At 43.3% G+C, this 22,217-nt stretch overlaps 1 protein-coding gene across 1 annotated transcript in view; it reads right to left on the minus strand.

The window, feature by feature from the left end:
- Positions 1-22,217, minus strand: part of Egf (epidermal growth factor) — a 75,082-nt gene that overhangs the window by 20,541 nt on the left and 32,324 nt on the right. The window contains exons 8-16 of the mRNA XM_051165573.1: positions 20,087-20,209; positions 18,513-18,638; positions 18,035-18,171; positions 16,146-16,294; positions 12,608-12,712; positions 11,019-11,242; positions 7,032-7,199; positions 6,033-6,182; positions 3,504-3,623 (exon numbers count right to left, since the gene is read on the minus strand). Of these exons, the coding sequence (XP_051021530.1) occupies positions 3,504-3,623; positions 6,033-6,182; positions 7,032-7,199; positions 11,019-11,242; positions 12,608-12,712; positions 16,146-16,294; positions 18,035-18,171; positions 18,513-18,638; positions 20,087-20,209 (1,302 nt within the window). The remainder of the gene's footprint in view (positions 1-3,503; positions 3,624-6,032; positions 6,183-7,031; positions 7,200-11,018; positions 11,243-12,607; positions 12,713-16,145; positions 16,295-18,034; positions 18,172-18,512; positions 18,639-20,086; positions 20,210-22,217) is intronic.

Below are 22,217 nucleotides of genomic sequence, written 5' to 3' on the forward strand. Positions count from 1 at the left end.
GAGCTTGTTTGTAAATAAGAGATTATACGTTCTAAGCTGGGTTCCAATCCCACATGGTTTTGTTTTGTTGACTTTTCAAGGCAGGGTTTCACTGTGTAGCCCTGACTGTACTGGAACTCACTCGGTAGACCAGGCTGGCCTCGAACTCACAGAGATTCACCTGCCTCTGCCTCTGTGGATGCTGGGATTAAAGGCATGCACCACCACTGCCTGGTGGTAATTGTGATTTTATGATTCATATGCTTAGCTATTTAACCAAGATTTCCTGGGTGAACTGCCTTTCATGCTTGCTTAGTCACCCTCTGTCACTCACAACTCAGGATGGGTACATTCCAGTATTTAGCTCCCAAATCACAGGTTGCTCAGACTAGGGGTGGACGGTACCCCACTCACAGCAAGTGCTGGAAACCGCCACACAATTATCCTATATTAGAATATGAATCGGGCCCTTACCTCTCTCCTCCCTCTACCTGTTCTACCCTCTTACTTTTTCTCTCTCTTCTTCTCTCTCTCTCTGGAGCACCCCTCCCCCCCTTTCCTTCCCCTCCCCCTCCCGCCCATGCTCATTTAATAAACTCCTCTACAACATTAAAAAAAAAACAAAAACTTGAGTCAGCTTTGCATGATGGAAAGCAACAACTACACAGCAGGAGGCACGGGCTACCATCAGGGTTCACCCTGTGGACACGGGAGCAATGCTCACCTTCTCTATATTATGAGCAGGGATTTCTGATAGGGATGCTGCTTTCCCTGAGTGGTGTTGGAATCCAAAGAAAAAGGAACTGTTTAAAAAGTCCTCTGCAGCCGGGCATGGTGGTGTACGCCTTTAATCCCAGCACTCGGGGAGGCAGAGGCAGGTGGATCTCTGTGAGTTTGAGTCCAGCCTCGTCTACAAAGTGAGTCCAGGACAGCCAAGGCTACACAGAGAAACTCTGTCTCAAAACAACAATAAAAAAAATCTCTGCATATTAAAATTTACTACACATATCTAAATAAAGATGATAAGCAAGGGTATACTCAGGGCTGCAGACTTGGCGAAGAGCCCCTGCTGTTCTTTCAGAGGACCACAGTTCAATTCCCAGCACCCACATGACTGCACATCAACATCTGTAACTCCAGACTCAGGAGATCTGACAGTACCAGGCACCCATGTGGTACATAGACATATATGCATGCAAAGCACTCATACACATAAAATAATTATAAAGAATGGCATATTGGTATCTCAATAATTAGGGTTGAGGGTGTAGCCCAGTGGGCCTGACACGGGCTCAGCCTTGGGATTGAGTACCAGCACTTATAAAACAAAGCTTCAAATACCAGAAGAAACTCTGGGAACTAAACTGTAAAAATAAAATTCACTCAGAAGTAGCTAATGTGTACCCAGGTCCTAATGAGTGATAAAAAAAAAAAAAAAATACAGCAATGCAGGATGCAAAGAAAGATTCCGCTGCCTTGCACGGTCTTCGAAGGCCAAGTGAATACAAAGCCAATCACAGACTAGTCCATAAGTCCACACAAATCTTTGGTTGCATCATCACTCCTTGGCCCTGAACAGCCATCCGTGCACTTCTTGTCATGTGTGTTCATCTGGCAACCTCTCTTAAGTGTGGTAGAATATGCTCTGGGCCTGTATAGATCCCCAGTGAGTCTGAGAAGGGGTCTCTAGCTGCTGATTGATAATGGTTTATTTGATTAGACTACTTGTTCTCACAGTTAGCCACGGCAATGTAGGTTAAGGCTGTTTTTAGCATGCTCTGGTATCCCCAGCACTTAGTACAGTGTATGACCAAAAATCAGCCAGATAAATCTATTTTCAATATGACAAGATTTTCTGGGACTTTTTACTTTACCAGGAACTGGTTATATGGTCATACTTTCTTTTTTAAAAGTTCAAATATTTATTTTTGTATGTTTATATATTCGTGTGTGTGCATGTGTAGGTATGTGGAAGCCAGAAGTCAAGGTTGGCCTTCTTCCACAACCATTTCCTACCTGATTACTCTTTCACCAGATGTCTCTCGCTGTACATGAGCTCGCTAATTCAAACTGGCTAGCTAGCAAGCCCCAGGGAGCTTCCTGTATCCATATCCCCGACACTTGGATTACAAGTGCAAGCTACCATGCCTTTTTTACTCTGTGTAACAGCCCTGGCTGTCCTGGAACTTGCTTTGCAGACCAGGCTAGCCTTGAACTCATACTGTGGAGAAGGTGAGTGCTGAGATTAAAGGCGTGTGCCACGGGTTCTGGGGATACCAACTCAGGTCCTTATGTCTGTGTAGCGAGTACTTTACCAACTGAGTCATCTCTCCAGTCCTAAAATGATCACAATTTTCAAACTCCTTAGTCATATCACTAAGAATACTCTCAGTCTAAGTTTTTACATCTATAAAATAATGGGATACAACATGAATCAAAACATGGTAAGTGTGAAAAGTGCATACAGACATTAATGATCATCATTACTAAAAATATGAACTTCTTTATATCATCAAAACGCACACTGGTGGCTCATGAGGTCCTAAGCCCCGAGCATTAGTCTTCAGACCACAGAAGTCAGAGAAAGACTTCCACAATTGTCCTCTCACCGAGTTTTCAAACATTTATAAAGCCACAGACATGTTAATATAAAATGTTACTCGGCGGGGGAGGGGGGCTGAGGAGATAGCTCGGTGGATAAAGTGAGGACCCTCAGCATTCAGGTAAATGGCAGGTGGATGTGGGGGCCTCCCTTCAACCCAAGAACTTGGAAAACAGAGATGGGATACTCTGGCGCAAGCTGTGGGTTCACGTGAGAAATCCTGTCTTAGTATACAAAATGGACATATAAAATATATAATATATACATTATACATACAATATATGAAGTGTGCGTGCGTGCGTGCGTGCGTGCGTGCGTGCGTGCGTGCGTTAGTTAAATGTTTCAAAGTGAGCCACACTAGGTGAAGGGCAGTGAGCTGGGGGAGCACGGTGTGTTTGAAGGGTAGTTAGCTCGGGGAACAGGATGGGTTTACAGTAGTTCTAGGACTCATCTGAAAACTACCTGCCTTATGAATCAACACAGGTCATAATAGACTCAACTTCCCTAAAGTTGTTACATATTGAACAAATCACTTGGCATTCTGCTGATAAATGGACAACACAGACAAAGATTTGTAACACTTTCTGTTTATGGAGTTTCCGCAGTAACTAAAGAAACCAACTAATATCATTCATCAATCACTATCAACTTTTCACAAGTACCCACCATTGTAGGTGTGGATGGGGAAACACATAGATCTCTTCTGTCCTAATTGTCACCTCCAGTTATACTTCAAAGGGTTCAGCCTAGAGGCTCTCAGCATGCACAGCTCATGTCTAATCCAACAGAGCCACACACACTTTTCAGAGAGGAGGACCCGTGTCCGAGGTTGGGCCACAGCACATTTAGGCAATGTTATAGCAGGGAGAGTACAGAGCTTCCTACGGGAAGAACAGATGCTGTTAGGACTCGCAGTCCATACCTGACACCATGATCTCAGCCACTAGTGCGTGCTGGGGCTCTGCACTGTTATCTTCTGGTACTTCAGCCTTAGTGGAGTTGTCCAGCGATGTGATCTCTTTCCTTACATCAGTGTTGTCACCTGTGGGGACAAAATACTCAATTAGGTAAGCCTTTCTACTGTAAGGAAAGTTTGACTTCATTTATGTTGCTGGTTATTCGTTGGCTATGAGTTCAGACTCGTTTCGGTAAGAAGACTGAGGGAAATGGGCAGGGCTTGGTGGAGCCAATTGGTGAGGAAAAGGGGGCTCATTTAGATCAAGAACAATGCTCCAGTTGGGCGTGGTGGCGCAGGCCTTTAATCCCAGCACTTGAGAGGCAGAGGCAGGCGGATCGCTGTGAGTTCGAGGCCAGCCTGGTCTACAAAGCAAGTCCAAGACAGCCAAGGCTACACAGAGAAACTCTGTCTTGAAAAACAAAAACAAAACAAAACAAACAAAAAAACAAAACAATGCTCCCTCTGAATATAACCAGCTCACAGTCACAGACCACAGTAACAAGCAGTTGTGGGGGCCACCCCTCCCCAACTTGCCTTTTATCCTTGCTCCTTCCTTTGTTCTGCTTTTGTATTTCTAATAGCCTGGTTTAACTGTATTTTTGAAGTTGATGTGCATAAAAAGCTATATAGTAGCACCTAGCTCACAGCTCCTAGGGTGGAGGGCGTTGATTCCCAAAGGTAGCACACCGCTCAGCTGTGCGGCACAGACCCCACAGCACCAGGGCTACTTGCCTCACAATCGAAAGCTAGTGTTTGCCTTGTCTCACCATGTTCACATAAATACTGATGCACAAGGCGGTGGTAGGAAAGATTGTGGTGCCATAGCGCAAGCAAAGGGAATGACACCAACGTTCATCAGAAGCTGTACCCTCCACTCCCCACTCTGTGCCCTCACAGTAAATACAAAGATGCACGTTACAGAGAGCCCATGATGATGCGGGAAGCACTGCTAATGTTTAGACTCGTTCGTTGGCTGTTAGCTCTGGAATGTTGTTGAAGTTATAATGGCTGCCTAGAGGAGACAGACGTGTGTGAGTGATTTTTGAGTTGTGAGATGAAATGCCCCTTCCTCCGGCCAGCTGGATTCACCTGAAACAATGATGGACAGGCGAACTGTGCCATTTAGACCTGGGTAATTGGCAAGGCTTTCCTCAACAATGACTGACGTGAGCCCGCCACTTCCAAGAGCGGCAGCTGGCAGCATTTGTTCCTCATTGTGGGTGAGCTCTGAGAAAGCAGTGCCTGGATGGTCTAACAGTCACCAAAGAGCAATATCCCCTCAGAGGCTGTCAAACAGCACTGCCTTTGGTGGGCCATGAAATGACACACACACACACACATACACACACACACACACACACCAAGTCTGTGCCTCTTAGAGGCCATGTGTGCTTCACAACACACAAGTGACATGAAGCTCTGGCTGCTATCTCTTCTGCTAGGCTTAAAGACAGAAACGTAAAGCAATGCTCTCTTCTCATTGTACATTTTCTGCTTTGGAATATATATATATATATATATATAATAAAATATATTATGTTGATCATATTAAATTTGTTATTAATATCATTTGAACTAAAATTAAATTTTTTCAATAACCTAAAAACTGATAAATATAATCCACATATACAAAAAAAAAAAAAAACCCTCTGGGAATCTTATAAGTCTCTTAAGAGCATAAAGGAGTTCTGAGGCTAAGAAGTATTAAACTAATATCCTAAGGCAACAAATTAATCGGGAGAAATATGTCTGAAAACCCAATATCCAACTCCATTCCATTGGACAGAGCAATCCATTCACTGTTATGAAGCTGTCACTTAGCTTATATTTATAACATGCCTACTAAATAATTATGCACTTTTCTAAAAAAAAAAAGGCTTAACAAAATATAAATTATCTTTGGCACATTTTTGGTAGGAAAACACCATAAGATGGCTCCAGGTATGCCTAGTCCGGGCATGCACGGGAGACAGAAAGGTCATACATCAGGCAAGGCTCCCTTCCAGTCTTTCTCAACTATAGCTCGTAAAGAAATGGAACGTGGGCCTTTTCAGCATGCGTTTCCTACATTTGTTGGCTACAGTCAAGTTATTTCAATAAAGAACTCAAGTTTTCCTAGTAGGACCTACACTGTGGGAAGGAGGTTGCCTTTCATGACCCCTAACATTAAAAACATAATATTTCTAAACCAAATGTCTTTAAACGTTGTCATGCTGTGGCACAAGGTAAACATTTATTTCTAAACCCTGGAACACCCCCATTACAAATGGGGGAGAGTGTAAAGTTTAATGCTTTAAGAATTATGTGTCAATTAAATTTAGTCTATAATGAGAAACTAAAAACTTCACTGGGGGAAGGGTGCAGACACCCAGACACGCGTCCCTGAAGGCACAGGAACATTTAATCCTACAAAACACTGCAATCGTCAAGCACGGATGCCCCATTCTATGGGGCCCGGGGGAGATAATTCAGGGGCACCGCCTGCTATGTTACCAGGCAGAATCTGATGATCCTTCTGAGCAAGACACATTTTCCCATTCTGGGCTTTCACGAAACCTTCATGACACAAACACTGAGCAGTCCCGAAGCTCGCTCGGCAGATATGGTGACAGCCTCCGTTCTTGTGTAAGCAGGGTTCTGCACCTAGTAGGGAACGCAGAAGGTGCAGGCGGGTCAGGAGATGCCAAGGATGGTGCGGATGCAAATCCAAGGCGTCTCTGGGTGACAATTCAGCCGTTCTAAACGGAAGGAGCTCTCTCAAAGGAGTTCCTACAAGGAGGCCATGATTCTAAGACAGCTCAGAACGCTCTTAGTTTCTGCCTGTTTGCTGAGCGTGGCCAGTAGTTCAGGATGTAAGGCTCCTTAGTCAGTGTGACTCCTGTTTCCAGCTAAACTCATAGAGATCTCCAGGACGAGGAGCTGCGGGAGGAAGCTGCAGGACTCTTCCTTGGCTTGCTCCTGGCTGCCGCTCACTACCTGGCATATGGGGGTCGTGAGCCTCCATGGGAGACCAAGTGTGGTTAGACGTTCCACTGCAAAAAAACCCTAGGTTTCCTGAGTCAGTAACTGCTAACATATCAAATAATTCCTTCTGGTGCTAAGAATTCCAAAACGGGACCCCTCTCCCCTCCCCTTCCCTTCCTCTTTCCCGCTATCAAAAGAGTCTAAACTGCTTAGCCTTATGTTCTACAACCCAGGAGCCTTTGAAATGCCCCAAGTAAGTACAAGGGAGCAAGAGGAGGAGTGTGGCTGGTGAGATAAAGCCCAGATTATTAAAATCACCATATTAGGGAAAATGCAAATTACCAAACTACCAAGTTTGTCTGGGTTTTGATTCAAACAATATCCAAATCTTGGATGGTCTTTAACATTTATGCAGACAGGTGAAAAAAAAATCACAAAATCCCCTCTGCCCCCCTACCACCTGCTACCATTGGTTAGCACAGCCGCAGTCTCCAGTGCAGGAGGGCCGGTGGGGCGTCTCCAGTGTACCTGGTTTTGCCAATGGATGGACCACAACCAGTGACGAGGGCTTCAGCATGCTGCCTTGGAGACGTACCCTATTTTGACCAGTCCTCTTGTTCACCCTTATTACCGATGGGATAGCCCAATCAGAGACCCACACGTGATCCTCAAACACGGCTATGGCAAATGGGTGACCTGGAAGCAATTAAAAGGTCATTCGATATAGACAGGGTTTTTTTTTTTTTTTTTTTCACAAGGACAAGGCTTAGAACATTACACCACAGGTGGTTGGGGTGGCTGTTGACCTACGTGGGTCTTAAGAGCACCGGGAAGGATGCTAAGGTGAGAGTGTTCTGTGCTCATCTGCCACAGACTGAGATTCTTGGTCTGGCTTCCTTGTCATTTTAACAGCTGTCATAAGCAGTAGCATGAACGCACAGGTAATTACAAGGACCCCCCCCCATCCCCCTTTACTTAAGAGACTGAACAAGTGTTTTTTGAAATCCCCATCTCTATCCCTGTATTCCTGAGTAAGCCTTTCCTGCCTGCTCTCTCTTCTTACACAGTTGTCCAGGGACTGTGCTTGGGCAGCATCGGTCTCTTCATATTCACCCTCCGCACCAAGCTCGGCCTACCAGCCTCGCACCTCCTTACTAACCCTCCTCCTTTACCTTATCCCTTTAGCCTGACTCTTTCCTGCCATGCAGAAGGGGGTTTTCTGAACACATGTTATTTGCCCTATATAGTGGGCTGCCTTCTGAGTCCTCTTGAACCAAAAACACCTCTGCAGGCCTCCGGAGCTGCCACGGGCAGGGATTCAAGTCAGGAAACCGCCACACTGTCTCAAGTGGTTAGGTACCAGAGTGAAGGACACACGCTTTTGGAAGCTGGCACTACGGCCCCTGTCGCCCCCGTATGGTGGAAAACTCAAATGACTTATCATGGCCTCAGCAAGTCTCCTCCACTTTACCACGGCTGGCCAGAGTGTTTAACAATCCTGTCTGCCTCTAGTCTTCTGTCCCAACCTCAAACTATAAACGCATCCTGGAAATTCCTTTTACCTGTCTATTGCTCTTCTTGTTGTGGCTAGAAAACATACAACACAGAATTTACTACCTTTGCTTCTATGTACAATTCAGCAGCGCAGAATACACTTACACACTGCTGGGCAACTCATCTCTAGAATTTCTGCATTTTTGAAAATCTGAACCTCTATGACAACCTCCCCCTATCCCTGAGAAATACTATTCCACCCTGTGCTTGCACGAGGCTGCCCACTCTGGATAACCCGGGCAAGTACGAGTGTCCAGCATCTGTCCTTTTAGTAACTTAACATAATGTCCTCAGGGTTTGTTCATTTGAAGAATATGTTAGAATTAACTAAGTAGGATGTTCCTACAAACACGTTAGACACAATCTTCCTTTAAGGCAAAAAGCCACAATAAATTGTACTTTAATTAAAGATAAATTCATCCAATCTTTTTGTTAAAAATCCCAGACTGTTGGATTTGAGAGATGGTTCAGTGGTTAAGGGGCAAGAATGCTCTTCCAGAGGACTCAAGTTAGAGTCCCAGTGCCAGCATGGTGTCTCACACCTGTCTGTCATTCAAATTCTAGGGGATACAATGCCCTCTTCTGGCCCTCCACGGCACCAGACATACATGCAGGCAAAACAGCCATATACATATAAGAAAAAAAAAAATCCTGAGCTGTCAATTGTGAAAACACCACATGTATTACAGTATGGTGCTCTAGAGGAAGAAGGATGAAACAATTAGATACGTGGAACATGCCTATCATCTCAGCACTCCAGAGGTGAAGGCAGAAGGATCGTAAGTTCAAGGTCATTCTTTGCTATATAGAAAGTTAAAATCTAGCCTAGGATACATGAGACCCTGTCTTAAAAATAAATAAAATAAAATATAATGGTTTTTTTGGATCCAGATGGGATGTTTTCTTCCAGTTGGGACTGTTCATATATCTAACTACCTCTTGTAATGAAGATATGATTTCGTTTACTTGGGCAGCATTTAAAAAATAAAATGTAACTCCTCCACTAGACCCCACGCCTTACAGAAATTGCTTTAGCTGCTATCACATCTCCACTTACTGTGAGAAATCAATGAGTATCTGCTGAGTGGAGATACATAAGGTCCGACTATGTATGCAAACTTATCATTGACCATGAAGAATATACTTATTTGAAAGAATCTTAGAAATATGTCCAATTTAAGTATTTTTCTTGCTCTAATTTATGTTATATTATCTAAAAAGTTATTGTCTCTAGACTAAGAGAATTGGCAAGATAACTAATTTATTAGCTCCTCCCTAAATGAGACTGATTTTTGATCTTCCCAACCAGAGTCTAAATCCCTAAAACACTCCCACACTCTCAGGGTCTCACACTCTCTCATACTAACCTGCTATGAGACCCTCTCCAGTTTTATTCATAATAAGTTTTTTTTTATTCTTTATAAAGTATTCTGCCCACATGTGTGCCTGCCCACCACAAGAAGGCACCAGATCTCATTGCAGGTGGTTGTGAGCCACCATGTGGTTGCTGGGAATTGAACTCAGGACCTCTGAAAGAGCAGATGGTGCTCTTAACCTCTGAGCCATCTTTCCAGACCCTCATAATAAGTTTTAATAGCCTAATCTTCTATTTAACTTTTTAATACCAATACGGTCTGGGGCTCCGTGGACTGAGGTCTGCATCACCACCGCAGCTTGCTCATCATTTCCTTCTCTCAGACTTCAGTCTGACCACAGCACTAGAATCTACGTGCTTACCCTGAAATGCCGACCTTGTCACATAATCTCTTGCTCAAGGACATTTACTGTTTCCTTAGTAAATTCAAAATTAGGCACAGCCACTTTATCTTGGCAGTTCTACTTACCGCATGGCCGAATTCATAAGGGTCCTTGTAGACTCCCTGAGTCCAAAGGAGCCTCCCACGTCATTTGTATTTTTCTTTTATAGGCTACATTGTGTGTGTTACTCACTCTGTGTGTGTGTGTGTATCATTCACTCTTCATGTGTGTTACTCTGTGTGTGTTATTCTCTCTTGCATGTGTGTTACTCACTGTGTATTACTAACTCTGCATGTGTGTGTGTTAGTTACTCTACATGCGTTATTCACTGTGTGTGTGTGTGTGTGTGTGTGTGTGTGTGTGTGTGTGCATCTATCTGTGTATGGATATGTGAGGGTACCTGCGGAGGCCAGAGAAGGATTTCAAAACCCTTGGAGCTAGAGTTACAGGTCAGTCTGTGGTCCTCAAGAATAGCAAGTGCTCTTGACCACTGCACCTTCTCTGCAGCCCCAGGCTCAGTGTTTTGAGGATATTTACACAGCGCATGCTCTCACATGAAGAATCTGAACATGCACCAGGAGAGGAAACTTCCCTGACTAGCCTTTGCCCTTGGTATTAGCTGACATTCATTAGTGCCTGAACATGATATTATCACATTATGGAATGACAGATTAAAAACCAGAAGAAATAAAGCTTCTATTCTTAAATAAGTTTGCAAAAAAATTAAAAATTTTACTTTTATTTGGGGAAATCTTGGGAAAAGGTTATTTATGATACTACTTTTTACTCAATATCCGAGTACTCAGCCAATCTTTCTATTTTATAATTCTTGGAGAGATATCTCTCTCTCTCTAGTCTGGTTAAGTGTGTACAGATGTGTAAGCACACTCTGGATTTAGTACTCATCAACACTCTATCAAGATGAGGAAGTCGGAGGCCAGCGACATGGCCCAGCTGTTACGGGCAAGCCCTGCTCTTGCAGAGCATCTATCTATGTTTGATTTCCAGAACCCACATCTACAGGTTCCCAATCACCTGTGACTCCAGCTCCAGGGGACCTGACGCCCTCTTCTGGCCTTTGTGGTTACCTGCACTCATATGCACACATTCTAAAACACATACCTATGTGCACATAATTTTAAAAAAATAATAGTATGACTAAAATAAAGATTAAAAAATAAATCATCCACCCCAAAGTCTCACCTACATCGTTCTGGACAAGTCTTCGGCGTTTGGAACCATCCAGATTGGCCATTTCAATCACAGACAGCTTGGTGTCACACCAATACAAAGTGTCGGTTAAATAGTCAATCGCAATGCCGCTGGGCTCCAATAGATTAGAGTTGGCTACCAGCGCCCGGCCGGAACCTTGAAGGGAAGAGCTTTCAATCCGTGGATATATCCCTACGTCCGTCCACAACAGTTTCCTTCAATCAAGAAAACTCACAGGTCAGATTTGCATGAAGAAAACTCTTGCATTCTTTCAACACTGAGATACAGATAGAAATCACTGTAGGGTGTAGAGCGTGGTACACTAAGAAATACACAAGGGGAAAATGCAGCACAGAATGTTAAACAATCAAAAGCAAAAACAAAGAAAATCCTTGATTACCAGATCTGTATAAAGCATCTTGGGCAGAAAATGATGTCAGATCATTAGATGGAAAAAGGAACTGAATTTTTAAAGGTATAGAACGTTACTAATCAAATGTGTGCTTGAATGAATGCTGTTAAATTGGCAGCAAAATGGAATCAATTTGGTAGCTCATTCTTATATTATGTATATTACTAAATTACAATAGAAGAAATAGTGTGGTTACCTGCTTCCTGGATTTACGCAAGGTACTGTGCCTACTAAGATCATTTTAACTTCTATGAACCAGACATATTTTCTTAATATACCAATATGGCTTACTATCTAGTTGGCTTGTTTAGAAATGGGTTCTCATTGCTTTAACCATTTAGTTGGCTCCAGGAATTTTCAGTTACTACTCAAACATTGTCCAGAGACCACTATAAAATTTCCACCAAAAATAAAACAGGATTGTGTTTCTCTTTGCTGTCTAACAACTCCGAATAAATGCTTTATTTTCCTTAATTCTCTACCTTCAAAGCAAAACGTGATGCCAACTCACAGTTAGTAGCATAGACTCGACCAAGCTTTCATCACTTCTATTTCTGCATATCTCCTCGTGGTGACCTCTACCATTTGAAGTCACCTCAAGGCTTTTCTAAATAAAGCTGATAAGTCAACACTCCTAATTTCACTTTCTGCTCAAAAAACAACACTGTAGATTTTAAAATAATTTTTTTGTAAATAAAAGATTTAAATTAAAAAAAAAGATTAAATTGTTTTTATGTATATGAGCATTTTGCTTGCCTGTAACGTTTCATGTCTAGTACCTGTAGAGTCAAGAGAGGTTATCAGATCTCCTGGAACTAGAGTTACAGATGGTTGTGAGCTGCCATGTGGGTGCTGGGAACCAAACCCAGGTTCTCTGGAAGAGCAGTCAGTGCTCTTAACCTCTGAGCCATTTCTCTAGTTCCAACATCATAAGATTTTTAAGGAAAGTAGATTCAGGGGCTTAAGACTACTTGGTTAATGAGAACCAAGAGATGAGGAAGGGATGCAAGCTGTCAGTCATACTGCCTCTGAAGATCTGAACAAAATTCACGATGTTCTTGGCTTCTGACTGCACCGGCCACCTGAAGCCTTAGCACAAATTCTGGTCCTGAGCATCTCAGACATGAACAGCTGCATAAGCTCAGCTAAAGTTTTCATAAACATCTACCTGGCCTCCGGATGCACAGCTATTCCTCGTGGCTTCGAGATGCCCTCTTTGATGATTACTTGAAAGTGCTTCCCATTCAACTCACTTCCTCCAATGAGAGACTTCCTAAAAGGAATATGTAAGGAGGGAGCGGTTATGTCTTCGTTTTCAAATAAAACTCTCCCTTTTCTCATCTGGTACATAAACATTATCTTCCTCCCTCCCTCCCCCCACCATACACACACACACATACACACACACTCACACATACACACATGATCATTACATTAGTATGAACAAGGCCCCTACACACAAAAAATTATGTTGATTTAAAATAGAAATTAAAAGGCAGTGGTGGTGCATGCCTATAATCCCAGCACTTGGGAGGCAGAGGCAGGCAGATCCATGAGTTTGCGGCCAGCCTGGTCTACAGAGTGAGTTCCAGGGCAGCCAGCGAGACACAGAGAAACCATATCTTGAAAACCTAAAAACCAAACAAACAAAACAAAAACCAGTTAACTAACACCACATATTGACCCCAGGCACGGGACAGAGTAAAGGGGGACTGCCGGCAACCTGGCAGAAATAAGGCCAAAGTGCAAATGTTCAGTCTTTTCCTTTTCATAGCCATCCAACTCCTGTTGGAAGCCACAGGCTGGGGGCAGGGGACGGGGGCAGAGCAGTGGGTCACAGATCATGGAGAAGAAGGCACAAGGCAACATAGGATAGCGGGGCGGGGGTGGGGTGGGGGGCGGCGGTTACATGGGCTCTCCAGTTTTCTTCCACGCTGCTTTAGGGCAGATGGAGTGGAGCGGTAAGCCCATGTCCAGCACTTCACTTCCCATGGTTCCACATTCTACTCCTCCCTGGTGAGAGGGAATGGATGCTGAACTGTGTGGCCAGGGGTAATAAAACCACCTTCTCTGATCTCAACTGTTACATCACTAATACATTTCAACTGCTTGGAGCAGGAGACATGCAATGAGAATTGAGCTCCCCATGGTACTGTTCAGTTCAGGTCGGAAGCAAGGCCAGACCCCAGGGCTGGTGATGAGAAAGCAAAGACTGAGGGACCACTTACAATGTTGGGGTGCTCCACAGAGAGTCCCCTAAAGAACAAGCACACATGAATCTTTATCTTTATGGTTCAACTAACTTTAGGAGTCAGGAGTCCCTAATATTAATTAATAACTGCACAGACGTATCAATGCACCCTGCTCATATATGAGTGTCTTTTTCTCAACCAATACAGCCACCACCTTCCCTCCTTGGTTTTTCATTGGCTTAGAGTTGCCATGCAATCTAATGCCTAGGATTAAAGTCTCTGTTATTTAAATCAAATTTCTAGCTAATATCAAGGCTTTTAAACTACAAACCTCTCATTTCCAGACAAATGAAAGGTTTTGTTTAGGCAGCTGCCTTTAGAAGGGGAGAGGACTTAAGACGTCACTGGGCTGGGGAGTCTGAGGTCTGGCTCTGCAGGCTCCAGCTGTGCCCATCTCCTTCCTGAAGGCACTGCCTGGGCAGTAGGCACTAATCACACACTGGGCAAATTAGAGGTGCCTCCTGACTGGGAAGGGGGGGGAATGAGGAGAGAGCCACCTCAGAGGAGCAGCGAGCTGTTGGCATCTGTGATCCTGATAAACGTTTACGCTTCTGAAAACAACCACATACTAGCTCTGTCATTACCCCCACCTGACACGGAGACTATCCTTTTAAGTCGAGTCCACACGGAGAAGGCTGTTATTACAACGGGTATCATTGTTTTGGCAGGAGTTGATTTAAATCTGTTGCAGGACTCTGGGTCCCACCCATTCTAACGCTGAGTGAAGGAGACAGGGCCTCTCTCTGAATGTTCTGCAGGACCAAGCCTTGAACCCAAGCCTTCACAGGCTAAAGCGCATGCTTGGGGCCCAAGCAGCACCCCAAGCTCCTTTTTGTGATGACGCAGGGAGCAGCTTCAGGGAATGGCTGACCTTGATTTCACAGCCTAACCCTGGGAAAGCTGTTTTAGCACTTTGCTCATAAATTCTCTTAATCTTTACATTGGAGATCTGAAAGGATACCTGTTAGGGATTTAGTAGTACCCTGGATGGAATGCTCTTGGCGCAGTATCTAGTATACTGTGATTATTTAATAGACAGATGCACAAACCATAAAAAAAGGAAGGCAAAGGCTACACAAGTAAATGAGTAAAAAGCCACGCTCAGCCTGGACACAGGCTCACTGCGAAGAGCCTGTTGGCTTCCTATGGCCAGGGATCTTCTGTACACAGAATGGCTGAGCCTGAGCACATGAGCCTGGTCCCTGAGACTCTGCTCTCTGAGTTGGAACTACCATTCTCCCAGATGTGAAACCTCAATTAATTTTCTTTTCCTTTCACATGGCTGCATGGGCCCCAGACACTCAGAATGGCCACCGTTCACTCTGTGCTTTTCAGCTACTTGGAAGAAATAGTCTAGAGCACAAGACATGGTATCTCTCCTATCATCTGGTGCACGCTTCTCTCCCAGAAGCGAGGAAGTGGGCTCTCTTGAGCACCATGAAGGAGGCAGCCCCCTTGCTCATCTGTCTTCATCCTAACCAGCCCTGTTCATTCTCAGGCTAACACAGCCCACAGCCCACAAGGACAGAGGGGGCCCAGAAGACAGGAACACCCGGACTTTGCTTCTCTTCTTTCCCACAAAGCAAATAAGCCTACCTTACCCTACCTCAGAAAATGTCTCCCACTCTTCCTTCATGCCTGTTCAACAGAAGCCAGCACAGGAATTTTAGTGCAAGACTCGTCACCCAGCTGCTGTGTAAACAACCCAGAAGAACCTCAGACTCTCTGAGCCTTAAGTTCTCCACCCATAAAATGAAGGGCTTGGGCCAGCTGATCTTCGGCAGTCTGGACCTTTCTTTCACTTGGCAACTGTTTACGCATGGCCTGACTCTCCCATGACCTCTAGTTACACCAAGCATTTGTACTCATTTTTTTTTTTTTTTTTGGTTTGTTTTGTTTTTTTTTGTTTATCAAGACAGGGTCTCTCTGTGTAGCCTTGGCTGTCCTGGGCTCCATTTGTAGACCAGGTTGGCCATGAACTCACAGCGATTCACCTGCCTCTGCCTTCCGAGTGCTGGGATTAAAGGCGTGCGCCACCACGCCTGGCTTGTACTCATTTTTTTTTAATGGGAAAATATGCCAGTTCTTCTCAGCTAAACTCAGAACTGACCACGACAGATTCCATGCCCTTCTCTACTGCGTCTTCTGGAAGACACCTAGGAGAGAGTCTTATGCACAGCAAATGTTTCCTGGCGGTGCTCAGTCAGCTCTCAGGCTGGGCTGATGACAATGGTCTGAACGGCAAAAGCACATGCCACGTTCTTAGTCCTTGAAATCCTACCATCACTGTGGTCCCTGTTCCATGCTTGGTGGAAGGGAAGGATGAGGAGGATGGACAGCCACGGAGCCTTCTCTCAAGCTCACCAAGTAGCCAATGTAGAGGATAAAACCAGCAGCATCACCCACTTCCTCCCCTCCATGTCCTGCGACATAAAACTAAAGCAAGAAGCATACCCACTGTCTGTCCAGTAGACTCTCCGGCTTATCCAGTCCACAGCAAGACCTTCTGGTGTGTCTACACCTTCCTTGATAATTCTTTCCCGCTGGGAGCCGTCCATGTTAGCCCTCTCTATCCACTTCAGGGCCGTGTGTGCAAAATATATCTGCAAAAGGGAAGTAGGCATCTCTGACTTTATTTCTAGTATTAATGTAGAATATATATGAAGGGTTAACAGGTCTTCAGGTCAGGCAATGTCATTATTACTGGAGACAGACAGACATCTCTACGATAAGTCTCGATTCTGCTACTCCCAAACATGTGTAACCTCCAGCCACTTAGTCTCTGTGATGATTTGAATAAGAATGGCTGCCACAGGCTCATAGATTTGAATGCTTGGTCCCTAAGGAGTGGCACTATTAGGAGGTGTGGCCTTGTTGGGGTAGGTGTGACCTTGTTGGAGGAAGTGTGTCACTGGGGGGTGGGCTTGGAGATTTCAGGTCTGTTCTCTCTCTCTCTTCCTGCCGATCCAGATGTAGAACTCTCAGCTATCTCTCCAGCACCATGTCTGCCTGATGCTGTCATGCTTTCTGCCATGGTCACAAATGACTAAACCTCTAAGGCAGGCCCAGTGAAATGCCTTCCTTCATAACAGTTGCTATGGTCATGGTGTATAAAACTGAAATATTCACAGCAATAGAAACACTCTGTCTCATTCCCTCTCTCTCTGTCTCTGTCTCTTGGTCTCATTGTCTCTCTGTGTCTCTGTCTCTGTCTCTCTCTTTCTCTCTTTCACACATACACACACACATACACACTTAACTCCTATACTGTTAATTTAGTTTTCTTCGATGACTGGTCAGTGACATAGCATTTGCAGTGATTTGCAGATGAATGAGGGGCACAAGCTGATCTGTATCTAATCAGTTCAGCCCCCAGCACTCTACTTAAGGTTAATTCAGAAAACACGGATGCTCTGTCAGTTTCACCACTTGCTTGCTTACCTGCCTCAGTTCAGTCATGGCGCCTCAATTTCGCAGACTACAGAAATGAGGCCATTAGATCAGGCCATTAGATGCTGCAGTTCCTTTCATCTCGAGGCCTTCATCTTGCCAAGCTCTGCAGCTGCCAAGTGCTTCATAGGACTATGCATGCTACGGGGCCGACTATGCTGCTTCCAAAGGCATGTAACCAACCATAAGCAGCCTAATCTCTCATACAGATCACCTGGGATCTTGTTAAAATGCAGGTTCTTGTTCAGTAGTTGGGGGTGGAGCCTAGAATTTGCAGTTCTAAGAAGCTCCAGATGGGCCAAAGACCACAGCTTGAGTAGTAACAAAGTAAGAACGCTAAGCAGAGAGCGTCAAACAGCCACCTGACTTAAAGTTTGTTCTCTCAACTAAATACTGTAATGTGTTAGGCTGCCATTTTCACATAAGCCATAGAGCTTGTTTCCTGTGTTTTATACTTAAGTCGTCCCTAGGTCTCCTCTCCCAGTGACATACATTTAATGCCAATTACTAACTCACATTTCTCAGGCCCCAACCCCAACCCGCCCTCTTCTCATACTAACGGATAATCAGAAAAACCTACGTCTGGGACAAATTCTGTGGGCGAAGTACCATGCTGGTCTCCCACCTGCACCTCCAGAGAGGAAACCGAAATGAGGTTGCTGCACAATCTGCCCAGTAAGATGGCTAAAAGGGAGCAGGGTATGGCTGTCATAGCTCAAGCATCCTTAACGTCCCTCAAATGCATATATTTAACCTGTTCTGCGTCCAATCATTGTGAGTGTGGCAGAGCATTTTCAAGTAGCCCAGGTCATCAGTGAAGCTAAAATCCTCCAGTCATGTAACAGCAATTTCATATTCTGTTCAAAAACAAAACAAAACAAAACAAAGTGTACCTTGCTTTCCACAGGGTCATAATCCAGGGCGAAAACCATCCCCATCTGCCGGCTGAGCAGAGTTCCATAGTCTGTTCCATCGAAATGCATGTGTCGGATGTCCCGAGAATTGGCAAACAGTAGAAATGGCTGTGGTCCTGTTAACAAAAATTTCAAACATGGCTGAATTCAACGTGCCTAAAACCCCACGGCACTTGTGCCTCTTGCTTCTCACTGCACTGTCTTCTTTGATTCCTGCAATACTAGTGTGCTCAGCTTCCCACCAGCGTGACAAAGACAGGCGGGAAGACTTCCTTCCTCTTCTTGGGAAGCACCACCACATATGTCACCCCTGGTCCTTATTCATAGAAAGGACGACATTAAATAACCCAAACCACAGGAATCAAAAGCAAATTAAGTTTTCATACTTCTAACGTGACACTATTTTTTATATAATCTGTTTTTCAAGGAAAGACTTTCAAACAACCAAGGCACTAACCTGAAGCTGCACAGCTTTTCTGGTCCAATTGTAGGTCATACCCAGGAAAGCAGCCACATTCCCAGGATACTGGGCTGAGAGGAAGGCAGATCTGGCTGCATCCACCATTATCAGGTGATGAACAACCTACAAAAACCAGCCACTGGGTAATGATGTCATATCACACAAAATAGAATGATTTTTCATGAAAGAACTCTGAGGAAGCAACTGTATTTCCTTTTAGACCCTGATGGCATAAGGTTAGTGTGTAATTCAAATAGTTGATTTCTGCACCCCCCCCCCATATCTGGTTGGAAGCCTTACTGCAAGAATTTCCTGTCTAAATGTTGTATGAACGCTGCTCCCCAATTGTCCCCTGATATGTCAATAAAGCAGCTTACAGCCAATAAATGATCAGGGGAGAGAATAGGGCTGGACTTCCTGCCCTCCTCCAGTGGAGGAGGAGTTAGAAGAGGAAGTAAGGGATTCAGCCAAGGGAATCAGCAAGGGAATTCAGCTAGGGGATTCAACCACAGGCTGAGGTGCAGGAGGGATGAAGAAGACTCAGCTGGAGCAAAGAAAGAACTAAAAAGCAAGTAACTTGGGGATTTTGGCAAAGATGGAGTCAGAATAACATAGAGGGTTAAGAACAAACTTAAACTGCTCAAGATTGTGTCGTAAAACCTTATAAATAAATATAAAGGCGTCTCCGATATTTGTGTGATTGCTGGGTTAAAAGACAAACCAAGAGAAACAGAGTTATATAAAAATAACTATAACAAGATCCATCTTCTTAGTCCTTCCTTTGGCTGCCATCAGGGTTATTTTCAGAGTTTAGAGGGAAATGTCACAGTATCTACTTCCCCATAACCCAGCATGTTGGTGTTAACCTTCACATTCCACTGCCCTCATTTTTGTTACACCACTGAGTTCAGAAACACACACACCGGAGCTGTGTGGACAAAGACATGCATTTTGATTATGTTCTAACTGTTCTTGCTGAGTAATACAATTTTTAAATCTCATACATTTTTGGCCTCTTGGCTTTTGCCTTTTTATTTGTTTGTTTGTTTGTTTGTTTGTTTGTTTGTTTTTCAACGACCTTAAACTCACTTTATTTTCAATTCTAGATTTGGGCAAACCTAAGTTCCACCAAATATATGTTTTCATTTTTTGCATATTTTTCTAAACAATTAAAAACTACTTAAAACTCTTCTGCTAATCTTGAGTTCCATCCAGATTTCTGTATGTTTAAGCCTCTAGGGAGAGAAAAGCACAGGGTTATTTATTAGTTTCCTACAACATACTGGGCACTCTGCGTCCCTCTGGCGGCACTAAGATCATATGAGCTGCTTACACCACACTGCTAGGACCTGGTAATGCTAGTCTGGGACTAACAATGTCAAAGAACACTCTAGAAATCACTCCACTCTGATGTTTTAAAAACCTCTCAAATTTACATATTAATCTGTTGCACATGTGTCTTTTGGTATGTGATAATTGGAAAATCTCATCTGTTTATACAATAAGGTTATATTTTTAGTGTCTCTTAGAAGAGTCATATTGTCAAGTCAACAAAAGGCAAATAAACTCACCACTGCACGTTTTCCCATCTGTCTTAAGCACTGAACCTTCAGGGCAGATACACAGGGGACCATCTGATGTCAGAACACAGCCATGGCTGCATTCTGACCCGTTGCTTGGACAGGAAACAAGTTCTAATCAAGGAAGAACAAAGTAAGTTTAATGTTAAGTTGGGTTGTGAAATTCTGTTACACTCCCTTGCTACTCTGAAAAGAGGAAGTTGAATTAAACAAAAATCTAACGTTTATGAGATGCCACAGAATTGAAAAATCTCAAAACAAGGAACAAAATATCAATCGTTTAAAAAGTAAAGATCTAGGAATAATTGCATAGTGATTTAGGCAAACTTAAACCCTACTCTGTACCTTGCATGAAAAATTAATTCCATAAAATTCAAATACAAATTTATAATGTGTTTTTTAGAAATTCTTGAAGTTTGAGAATTAAGTAAAACTGTATTGTTACTGTTGGCATATGATGGGGCCTATAGTCAGCCCATTTACACCCAATCTTTTAGGATATTTATTTACTAATAGGTTGGAAGCAAGTCTCATATGTGCAATGATGGTAGGTAATTTCCAAACAGTTCGTTATTTATCACCCATCCATTTCCATGAGTCTGGCTTCATAAACCCAGATGATATACAGACAGATATTCTCCATCACCTGTGAAACAGGACTGCATGATTTCAGACATGCGTTTGTACACTGGTCATGCTAACAGAGTCAATTAAAAACCAGGACGAGAAATCTGAAATCCTAAATTGGCACTGGGGATATCCATAGGAATTCACAAGGTTTTTTGGTTTTCTCTTTTTCATACGTACACTCTAACATTGATGCCACTAAACCTAGAAATGACTAATTCACTAGCAAACTATGTCCTCTAAATACAAATTTCCACTTAATTTGTCCTACTTTGTAAGATTCATGTCTTGGGAAAGCAAATTGTAAATGAGAGAAAGTTCTCAGGTAGGCATGGTGGTGCGTCTGTAACTCCAGCACTCTGGGAGGCAGAGGAAGGTGGATCTTTGTGAGTTCAAAGCCAGCCTGGTCTACAAAGAGAGTCCAGGACAGCGAGGGCTATTACATAGAGATACCCTGTCTTGAGAAACCAAGCAAAAAGCCTTTTAATGACAGGGCTAGAATATTACTTCAAAACTCTGTGTCTTGGCGGAAGTACAAATTTACTTATGATGTATTCTGGCCAAGAAATGTCAATGTTGAATCTATTCCAGTCTATAGATATAATTACAAGTTTGCAGACCATTGCAGGGACATTTCAAAAGCATAATTAACAAAATCCACAAAATAAGAAGCCTTGGAGTAAATAAAAATAGTAACAAAGAATAATAAGAATCTGAAAGAGATGGATACATCAAGTTAATACATGTTATTCAAACAAATAACTTATGTAGGGGACTTTAAAAAGATAATTTAAACCTAGCCAGTTGTGGTGGTGCATGCCTTTAATCTCAGCACTCAGAAGGCAGAGGCAAGTGGATTGCTGTGAGTTTGAGGCCAGCCTGGACTACAAAGCGAGTCCAGGACATCCAAGGCTACACAGAGAAACTCTGTCCTGAAAAATCCCAAAAAATTAAATAAAAAGATAATTTAAACTTACACCCTCTACAGCACAAACTTATGTGCACTTGAAGGTTTTATTTTTATTAGTTTTTATAGTGTCACATAATAGAAGATAAAAGAAAAAATTGATGCTATTAAAATTATTCTCTCTTTAATCCCAGTACTTGGGAGGCAGAGGCAGGTGGATCGCCGTGACTTCAAGGCCAGCCTGGTCTACAAAGGGAGTCCAGGACAGTCAAGGCTATACAGAGAAACCTGTCTCAAAAAAAACAACAAAAAAAGTTATTGTCAAATTTTAAGAATATAAACGTAGTATTGTGATTATATCTAAACATTAGATAATATACCTTAAAATATAATATGTATGTTTGTTTATTACTATAGTTTTATTTCTCTTACCCTGATGGCTTTATTTCCTTTTTTCCAAAGGCCTTCTGGGTAGGCCAGGCTGGCCTTGAACTTGTGATTCTCCCACCTCAGCCTTCAGAGTGCTGGGGTTACAAGTCTGTACCACAACATCCAGCTTCAGCTAGCCATGTTTTATAAAAGCAAACT

The sequence above is a fragment of the Acomys russatus genome, chromosome 23 (genome assembly GCF_903995435.1).
Source record: "Acomys russatus chromosome 23, mAcoRus1.1, whole genome shotgun sequence".
Classification (NCBI taxonomy): domain Eukaryota; kingdom Metazoa; phylum Chordata; class Mammalia; order Rodentia; family Muridae; genus Acomys; species Acomys russatus.